Source organism: Poecilia reticulata, linkage group LG16 (assembly GCF_000633615.1).
Source record: "Poecilia reticulata strain Guanapo linkage group LG16, Guppy_female_1.0+MT, whole genome shotgun sequence".
NCBI lineage: Eukaryota > Metazoa > Chordata > Actinopteri > Cyprinodontiformes > Poeciliidae > Poecilia > Poecilia reticulata.
The window spans coordinates 28,297,512-28,308,158 of NC_024346.1; the positions used below are offsets into that span (position 1 = coordinate 28,297,512).

At 37.7% G+C, this 10,647-nt stretch overlaps 1 protein-coding gene across 35 annotated transcripts in view; it reads left to right on the plus strand.

Moving 5' to 3' along the window:
• Nucleotides 1–10,647, plus strand: part of rims2a (regulating synaptic membrane exocytosis 2a) — a 160,578-nt gene that overhangs the window by 110,313 nt on the left and 39,618 nt on the right. For 33 of the 35 annotated variants that reach the window (XM_017309469.1, XM_017309463.1, XM_017309459.1 and 30 more), the window contains 2 exons: nucleotides 3,630–3,815; nucleotides 6,102–6,208. In XM_017309469.1, coding sequence (XP_017164958.1) covers nucleotides 3,630–3,815; nucleotides 6,102–6,208 — 293 coding nt within the window. The remainder of the gene's footprint in view (nucleotides 1–3,629; nucleotides 3,816–6,101; nucleotides 6,209–10,647) is intronic. The other 2 variants (XM_017309470.1, XM_017309476.1) reach the window with 1 other exon arrangement.

The following is a 10,647-nucleotide window of genomic DNA, read 5'->3' on the forward strand; positions in this document are numbered from 1 at the left end:
ATGGAGAAATTTCAAGGCCATAAAATGATTTCTCTCTATATTTGTATTATTTGTGTAGGCAGCTGCAAAACTGTGGAGACTGACACAGATGTTCCAGTGGCTTGGACATGCATCAAAACTGTTTTTAAATAGATTAAGCAGACTAGTGTTAAGCTTCTCAAATGATCCTGACCTTGTTGAAAATGTGCGGACTATACCAGAAAAAACAAAACAAAACAAAAACAGATAACTAGTCCAAATATATTCAATTTTATCCAATTCTGCCAAGAGGATTGAGGAGGTATTTGGTCAGATTTATGCCAGAGGCTTTGTCAATGGCTGCAAAAAATATTTGGCTGACCTGCTAATGGAGCTGAAATTAGTGGGAGCTGCTTTTATACGTTTGTATTTTCTGGCAAACATGAATAAAAAACTGTTAATAAGACGTTTTTCCTAATGGCTACGGTGTGTGAACGTCTCATTAGAACTGCGTACGTCATGCAGTGCCTATAAGATGATTCACCTGTCATTGCTTTTACAAATCAGTCAGGACACAGTTTGACTTTATTTATTTTTTTACATTTTTTCAATAAAAAACAAGAATTTAATGTAAAAATGAAAACTAATTTCTACGGAATACTGAAAAATAAAAAGGTAATCCGTTTTTTTTGTTGTTTGATGTTTTTTTTGTTTTTTTTTTATTTCTTTGTAAAAAAGTGTTTTTTTTTTGCTTTGTGTAACGTGATTGACTTGTAAAAGCAATTTAAAAAATATCCAAGGTGAATACTTTTTATAGGAATTGCATATGCTACATTCTGTGCAATATAAATGAAATTATGGATATCAAGAAACATTTGAGCTTTGTGGCACATGCCCTCTTTTTGAGCCATGCAGTGTAATTGTGTTACGAGTTTGAGGCGGTCTATACCGACACATGGGAACACAAATATTCCAAAGCCAGAAAACTAAAAGACCCCAGCAGTGGTTGGAGGAATTAAAAGTGGCTAAATGTATTTTCTGGATGTTGTATCACCATGGTAACCACTAAGATGTTGTTTTCTACCTGTTGTAATCTGAAAGGACATCTCCTCTACTGGACAACTGAACTGCCTGACTCAACCATCAGCTGGAGGTTTTGACACGAAAAGGAAAATAGAATACATTGTTTCATTTCTTTTTTTTAAGATATGTGTTTCAAAATTCTGGGTTATAGTTTGATAGAATTTAACTCTTTTCTGTTCAATTTAATAACCATAAAAACGAATCTGAGACAAACTGAGTTTTCTGTAAACATGAGTACAAAGGTTCATGTTGATCCATTTTGTTCTAATGGAGTTCAACTCTGATGTTTTTGGATCTTTGATAAAAAGCAGGTAAATTCTGTTCAAGTATCAAACAACGTGCATGCTCTAACCTCCATACAACATTTTCCGTTTTTAGACTGTGATTATGTTTTTTTGTGCACTACTTTCACGCGTGCTCTCAGTTTACTCCCTTTCTTTTTTCCTGTTTGTAACGGTTAATGAAACACGTCTGCACTGTGTGTAGCTTCTTTAACAAAATGTGAAACCTCACCGTCTCTTTCCTTCTAGCTTCCCAGGACAATATTTTCCCTCCTTCACACTGTGCCATGATTGTAACACAAATGTTTTAGAGTAATAAATGCATCAAAAGCAAATTCCAACTTACACGCCACATTTTACTTAACATCTCACACTTTAGGTGAAAAAAAATGCATATCGCATGGCTGTTCTTTCAGTTTAGGTCTTTCTGACTACAATGAATTCATAAAGTCAACCATAAAATTAACAAATAGCAGGAAAATGTAAAAAAAAAAAAAAAAACTTTACAAAAAGAGGCTTGTTAGCTGACCAAACAAAAAGCATATTGGTTTGTTAAGACAGTTATCTACTGTGCATGCATTACTGTTTTATTATTATTATTATTATTATTATTATTATTATTATTATTATTAGGAAATATGACAGTAACATTTTGCATCCCGTTTTTGGATGGTTTCTGAATAATTTCTCAATTTAAACACTCATATGAACAAATGAATTTACACTTCCGGTAAAAAGCCATAAAATAAATTAAACTGTTATTCCAGTGACATAATTTAATGCTAGAAAAATCAATCCTGCTGGCTCAAATAGCGATGCACATAACGAGCCCTTAAAAACACACATGACTGTGCCAGGGAAAAAACATTTTCTGACCTAATGTCACAAACATAAACATACAGAGTTTTAACTGGAACCATATGCTTCGGTCAAGTGAGACTAAGATTGATATTTAGCACCACTAAACTCTCCAGGCGGGTTCGGAGTGAAACAAAAGGCTCAATATGAAAGCGTCTCATGTCCACTGTTAAGTTATGCGGAGGCTCTGTGACACTGTGGCTGTGTTTCTCCTCCAAAAGCTCCGGGAACCTGGCTACAGCTAACGGCGTCATGAACTCTTTGAAATACCAGAATATTTTTGGTAAAGAATCTGATGCGTAGGGTATGCTTGAAATGATGCAGGAGGACAGAAATAATTAAATTAAATTAAACAAAATTAAAAAAGAATCCTTGGTGGACTTGGTTAAAAATGCGTTGTCGATGGGTTTTACACTGGAAAATTATCCTAAAAATGTGACTAAATCAGGGTTCTTCCCTGGCCATGCTCCTCAGGAATAAATGTTATGGGGAAGAAAAATTGTTCAACTACCCAGGACTGTAAATGATCTAGATTGTACGACGAGAGTCAAAATATCTCTCTCTGCGCTCCAGTCTTGTGAAATGTCGTCTTGGCAACAGCAATCATAATTGTGCCACAAGTGATTAGATTTAAAGCAAGTTATTTCTTAAATGGGATTTTCCCCTCCCACCCCCCAACTCTAATGTTTTCAGCATTAGAGTTGCAGTAGGTGACTTTTATAATTTTTTACAGATTTGCTAAAACTGCCACCATGTTCTGACAGTAGAATATGAGACAGATAATGTGTGAAAGAATCAAACTCCTCCACCTTTTTCCTGTGGTCCTGCTGCCATCTTCAGAAACACTCCGCTCCCAGTCGGAATCGACCAATCAGAGCCAGGAGGAGGGTCTCAGCGCTGTCAAACAAACTCGTGTATGCTCTGTTCACACCATTCCCCTCAAGTTTGATCAAATATGAAAAAAGAAATATAATAAAAGTTACCTAGCTTTAAGTGTGTTTTTTTTCACTTTCAGTGCAAAGATAAGCTGTAATAACATATTAATTTAGTTTAAGGCTTTTTACACATACTTACCCAGGTAAAGTTACAAAAAAATGTTGGCACAATAAATAAATAAATCGCATATGTTAAATATGAACATTAGAAATACAAACCTCCAAATGAAAACAAATGATGTAATGAAGACATATGTACTTCATTGTTGGTGTATTTTTCATAATTAAGAGAAAAAAACAAACACATTCCAGATCCAATTTCCTATTTAAGGAAAAAAAAAAAAAAGCTTAGTGACTATTCAAAGTCATAATAAATGTACAAACCTGCACTCCAACATACACAGAGGGAGCGAACATTTTCCGTACTCACCATGCCTTCTTCTAATCCAGCTTTCTGTCCCAGCCCAGCTGGAGTCACACTGAGTGCCTGCCTGTTTCTCAACAACCTCTGTAGGAACCACGGAGCCATGGATAGACACGAGTTTCACAGCAGGTCCCGCTCGGCAGACCAGCGGCCCACTATAGAACGCCTCTCGTCCCGCTCGCGCTCCACCGAACGTCCCCACGACTCTTCCCTCATGAGGTCGATGCCGTCTCTGCCGTCCGGGAGGTCCGCGCCCCCCTCCCCTGCCATGACGAGGTGTGATCCAGAGTGGAGAGGCTAGCGAAAAAAGACTTAGCAACTAGCTGTAGGTTTTGGCTACTCAGTCATTTTCCAGAGTCGGCGCTATACTGGAGGGGGTAAAAAAAAAACAACAATAGAAATTTTAAAAGTAGATTTCTGTTTTGCCACCTAAATCAAAAATCGACAAACTTGAGTTTGATTAGCTAACACTGGGATGTTAGCAATAGAAAATTTTTATAATGTGAGGGTCTGTATGTGTTTACTGTATATAGGAGATTGGATGAGTGTGTGAAATTAAATAGGCAGCAGTCTCATGTGATTTCCCATGGTATTCTGTGTTTTTCCAGCAGAATACTTTGATAATTCAACTCGATTTTACCGATTTGCAGAATGTTTTAGTTCTATACCATCATTTTGAGCTTTAAAGGGGCAGTGCTATGTATTTTTCAGCCACGTAGTGTCATTTTATAGCACAATTCAGTAAATATGTTACCTTCAGTTCACATAAAGAAATGTGACTAAGTAAKTTAAAATTGAAACTGGACCTCTATCGCTTTAAGAAAGTCCTGCTCTTTCCGACACTACACTTTCAGGAAGTCAGCACAACATGGCTTCTTTATTAACCCTTTAATAATGTTTTTACCAGTATTGCACTAAGAAGTAGCTCCTATAGTAAGCTCAGCCGATGTGCAGTTCCACCAGATGTTTGCTAACTGCTGCTGGCTAGTCTGAAGGAGCTAAGTGAACGAGTCACAGAGGAGAGCTGCTCTGTGATGCAAAGGTTTGGAGGAGGAACTGCAGCTCGAAGGCGGAGCTAAGTCTACCCAAACGTTTTGTGCAACTTGAATGGTCGCCATGGAGATTGAAAGGATTGCTCAAACATGCATGAAAAAATCTAATCAATTCTCCAGGTATGTTTTTGATGAGAAAATAGCATTACAACATATTATGCAAAGCTCAGAAAAGTCCATTTTACGTAACACTGTCCCTTTAAATCAACCAAGATTTTTTTTGTCTCGTCCTCCAGCGTTGCTCAACCTCTGTTAAAATGTTTGTGCAGCTCAAATCTAGCGCAGCCTTAGAGACTTGTTCCCTGAAGCTCGTACCCAACCTATTCCTGACTAACTCATACTGTATGAACAACCAACCCTGCTTCCCAACTAAAAACACCTCCAGTCCTTCTCCTAATGACCTGCCTTACTTTACCTCACCCTCCTCACCCCAATTCACTCCCTCCATTACCCGTTCCCTCAGTAACCCCCCCCCCCATCCTCAAAAACCACTTGGCCACTTTTCCCCTCTTTATTTCCTAACAGCACTGTGGATGTTCTGTATTTTCTTTACACATAACTCAGGCACATTAATCCTAACCCCATTAGATAGCTTGCTACCTCTTTTTTTATTATTATCATTATTATTATTTCCACCACACTGCTCATACACTTGTGAGTATAGCAGTGATGAGGGTAATATTTTTTACTTTGATTTCATTATTAACATCAACTGATGCTGGTTATCCTTGCGATGGCATTGTGTTTTTTTTTTTTTGGTTTTGTTTTTGTTTTTTATTTAATTTACGTTTGATTTCAAGCTGTTGAGAAACGGTTTGAACGCATGGTCGCACTGGTCCGCTGGATCTGCATTGAACTCTTTTCTCCCTGCAGCCCGATGAGTCGACTGTACATGCATTCGTCTCACACCGAGCGTCTTTTATTGCAGATCAGCTCCCTGCAGTTGATGTGACCATCAGCCTCCATATCATGTGCCAAAATGTCATCTGTTCAAAACCCACATCTGTTCAAAACCCGGAGAGTGAGAGTGAATTAAAGGGTTAAAATTGTCTCCTTCTCTTGTAACACCAGTGATGTACAGAAGAGGATTAGTGCCAATAAGAAAAAAAAAAGTCTGACTTTAATTCTGACGTTTTTTTCCACTCAGAATTTTGACTCTTGATCTCAGAAGATTAAAGTCTAATTCTGAAAAAAAGTTAGAATTCTGAGTTTACTGTCCAAATTATGAGAAAAAAGTCAAAATTATTCTTTTTTTTTCAGTGGCCCTAATCATCCTCCACACTGATGAGTCCGAATGACCTACAAATATTATTCAGCGTCATTTGACAATGGTCCAAATGAATTATTGACCAAAAATAAAATCATATTCCACCACTGCTATAGTGGCATGACCTAACAAAAAGAAGGTGTTTTTGCTGTAAATCTGTGATGTGGGTGCAACATGGCCTCGCCCCACATCTTCCACCTTCTCTCTTCTTCTGCTTCATGCTGGTGTCTTTTTGTCACTCAGGGCACATCCTCGCAGTGGATCTGTCCAGACCAGTCCCTCCAGTACTCCCATGTCCAGTAGACGAGGGCGCCAACTCCCACAGCTTCCACCCCCAGGAACAGATAGAAGTAAGTCACTAGACGTTAGCTAACCATGCTGCTTTGTTACTGGAAGCACTCGATGATTCCGCTGTTTGGGTCCTAGGAATGGTCTCCTGACATTCACGTTTTGACGTAAAAATGTGAGATTATTTGTCTACAGAGTTGTTTCCACGTGTGGTTTGATTGATGCGTTTCTGTTTTCTCGTGACAACACAATCCACCTTCATTTGGTTTATTTCCGTTTCTCTCTCAGAAGACGGAATTGAAGGAACACAGTCAAATGAAGGTTTGTATCTGGTTTGTGGTTTTTTGTAGTCTATCAGGCAGAACATTTTGGTTGAGTTGTATTTCTCTGTGAAAACTCAAACCTGGTCTGCGATGCCTCATGTCTTCGCACCCTCAGCTTGCCTCGTCTTCATTTGTTTCTGACCTCCTGGTCCATCTGGATCCTGCAGGTTCTTCATAAAGCCCGTATCTGAGCTCATTTGACTGTCTTTGTGTGGACTATCGACTCTTTTTGCTGCTCGGACGTTTCATCAATGTAAATTATTAGTAATTCTATATGCACAAAAAACATGAAGTTCTTTAGCTTTGCATGACGTCTGGGGAAGGAATTGGACAAATTGAAAGAAAAATAGATGTAGGGTTGAGTCTTTTTAGAGAACGTTGCGAATCCACGGGGGCTTTCCTTAAGTTCTCTAGGTCTACCAGTGTCTACTTGAGTCATTTTCACTTTCTTTATTCCTTACTTTCCTTCTGTGTCTGTCTGTCTTAAACCAGCTGTACTTCTGTAGTTGGGAAATATTTCTATAAAAAGGACATTTTCCAATGAAGCTTAATGTCAACTGGTTAAGTTACCTGATCTGAGGTAACTTAGCCTTCCTTCCTTCCTTCTTATGGAGAAGCTATGATCTTGATGAAGTGTGCCCGTCCTTACCAGCTGTGGTTGGAAGTTCAGCTGCTTCTCGTTATAATTAAAAAGTGAATAATTTTCTTTAAACTTTACGTGCCAGCTGAAGAGGCAGCAGGAACGGAGGGAGCAGGACCGGAGAGCAGGGCAGCTGAAGCCCTCAGTGTTCCTCCAGGTGTGTTACCTTCCACATAAACCTGCTCTAAAGGGGAGTTCCTTTTGCAATAAAAACCATTTGGGTCAATTATGTACAATACTATTAACGAAAAGAACTTACAAAGCGGGTAATGTCTGTTTTAGGGGATTAATATGCTTGTTGGAGGTTTCAGTACATTCACCCATAAGCTTGAATGAATGATGTGAATGTTGGCAGAGACGTGGGTTCCCCACAGTTCCTACTTCCTACTCGCCCATCTGTTTATGTGTTCTGTTTGCTTTGTTGACTGAGGCCATAACAGTGCTAACTGAACTAGCTAACTGAACATTGGGACAGACTTTAAAAAAATCAAAAAAGAAAACACTAAACAATTTATCAAGCAATCAGAAATCATCAACAGCCTTCACTGGCATGGTTGCAAACTGGCACATTGTCCCATCAGTCCAGTGGATTCTTGCTTTTTTATGATACAGGTTGTTTTTTTTTAAGTGTTACCCTCAAAAATGTATCTAGATGCACTCTTTGGATTAGATGAGAAGGCAGAGTTTACAGGCTCCAACTTAATAAATTTATAAAATCTCGTTTCTTCCTTCTAAATCTATTATGTTCAGCAAACTCTTATCCATGAATTTAAACACTTCCTGAAGTTATGGAGCTAAATTGGGGCCATAGAGTTTAAACAAATTAAAACTGAAAAAAAAAAACAAACAGAAAAATTGTTCAAAACTACTTTCAGAAACTTTCTGTTTCAAAATATTTTCCAGTTTTATACATTTTGTTAAATTATTATTTTGGTTTTTTTATTATTATTATTTCTCTTTTGAACAAACTTCATGGCCTCAATTTAGCTCCACAGCATAAACTCTGCAGCGCGCATAACTCAACAAAGTATCGTTCAAAGTTAAAGCAAACAGTCTCTTGGTCAGTGGTGTGTTTGTGATCTGATCTGTGGGACGATGCTCTACATTGCTTCAAAGTTTCACGGCTTCATTGTCTGACGAGCATCGATCTGTTCCTAGCTGCTAACAGCGAAGAAAAACCCCAAGGTCCTCCTGTAAACGGAAGGAAAGGCAAGTCCTCTGAATGCAGTGACGCTTTGGGTTTGCTGTGGAATCTCCTGTTCTCCTGCCTCCTGTCCAGCTCGTGATTAAAGGTGTAACAACACATCAGTTTTAGGTTCAGAAGAGCAAGCCCAAACATGAGTTTAGCAGTATTTTGGGATAAAACAATAATCTAGTTTTTTTTTTCTTTTTACTAAAAAAAAATGTTTAATTTGTTTGGGACATTGAAGTTTGTGTTAATTTCCCAGAGGTGAGTAGAATACCCAAAAACTGTATTCACATATGAATTACACTACTTAAGCATGTTTTACTCAAGTAAAAGTTAAAACTAACCATCTAAGAAATAACCCAAGTAAGAGTCAAGTATTTCCAAAAAAAAAAAAAAATGCCACTCAAGTATTTCGTAACTATTCAAATGATCTGATTTAATATTTTAAAACAATGTCATCAGACAGACAGAAAATGTAAAGTTGTACAAATTCTGGTGATTTAAAGACTTAAATGAAAAAGGTAATACAAATAGATAACCTGGTTACAAATAACAGGAGAAATACATTACATATCGGATTGGATCATTGTAAAACTTTTAGGTAGTAAAACAGAGATAATTAAATGCGGTGCAGTTTTTACAAAAAAAAAATCTGTCATCAGTAGCTAACAAATGAACCAGCTGCAGCGTTTTCACTGTTCTTACCAATCCTTCTCATATCTGCCATATTGTTGCTGTCAGAGTTTCAAACTTACCTGGTGGCAGAAACTAGTTTGAGCTTCTCAGTCCAGTCTTTTTTTTTTCATAAGAAATATACTTTTTTTTTTAAGTGAGATCTTGTTACACCTCTATTCTCGACATCTACTTACTGTGATTTGTTTTAGTCTTATTAGTTTTGCACATTTCTATGTTCCTTTAACTTTGTTTTGTTTGCTCTTCTTGGATTGAACAAATTAATCCCTGTATGTCTTAAGTAACCTGAACAAATTAGAGATACATGTGTATCTAATATTATTACATTTGTTGTGATTTCTAGCTAGCATGCCCTCTTCTACCTTCAATACATCCTCCAATATCTAACCCAACCTTAATGCTAATGCTAAGTTATTTTACCCAGCTCTAACAATCATTTCTACCTTGAATAACAATTATTATCAAACATATGCCCGTATTTTTTAAGTATTTAATAAGATTGGAACTCTTTCTTGAGTGCTATCAATTCAAGGACAATGTTTTACATTTTTTTGCAGCTACAACAAATCTGGTAAAAGTACAAAACATACAAAACATATTTAGTATTTTTTTGTTTTCCTGCTTTGCTGCAGGAAAACATCAACTAAAAGATGAAGCAGAATCTTTTAGAATAATCAGAGACAGTTTTCTCAGCTGGCCAGCAGATGGCAGCATCCTCTCAATCTTTAAGCAGGAGCTGTCGCAGCTTTCAGCCTTTTTCTCTTTCTTGCTGCTCCTGGTGTTTATTTTTTACTTGCTTATCTTTTTGCATGTTACAACTCAGTTCTACAATTTTTCCTCACATAAAGTACAAAAAAAAATTCTCCAAGACAATCTGGGGCTCTCTGTCCTCCAGTGAGTGTGTGTGTGTGTGTGTATTTCCCATAGAGGTGACATGGGAGGACCAGCAGCGAGGGCTGAATGGCTCTTTGTCTGACGGAGGGTCTCAGCCACACCCCTCCCTCACTGACGCAGGTTGGTGGGTTTGAGAGTGATTGTGTGCTGCTTTAAATGACATTATCAATTTTTGATTGTCAGTCATACAATGGTGTAAATAGTCCAGCCAAATCACGCTGAAAAGGATATAGTATCTCAGCAGAAGTTGAAGCAGGTTCATCAGTGTGTTGTTTAGTAAAATAAAGAAATGATGGATCAGTAAACACACAGGAGCTTCTGCTAAAGGTTACTAGTGTTAGACGTTTTCTTTTGACACACTATTAAGGAAGACATTGCTGTTATAACTTTTAACTTTCAAATTTAGTAACTTTTAAAAAACATAATTAAATATAAAGCATACGCCTTTATATTTAATGTAAAGCATTCTAGCCTTCTAAAGTGCTGTTCTCTGCTGGAGAACAGGGCGTACTGCATGTTATTGCTGTTCTTGTACTCATAATGTAAAACAATAGCGACAAACAATTTTTACTGTTCTCTTACGTGCGTGCGTGCATGCGTGCGTTTGTATGTGTGTATGTGTGTCCTATGGGGCCCACAGTGCAGGCCCCATAGGAAGAAGTCCTGTTTTCAGTTTCAGGTCAGGGTTGGGCTTTTGAAATGAATGAAACATTTACGGATATCAATTCAATGTGTGTGTGTGTGTGTGTGTGTGTGTGTGTG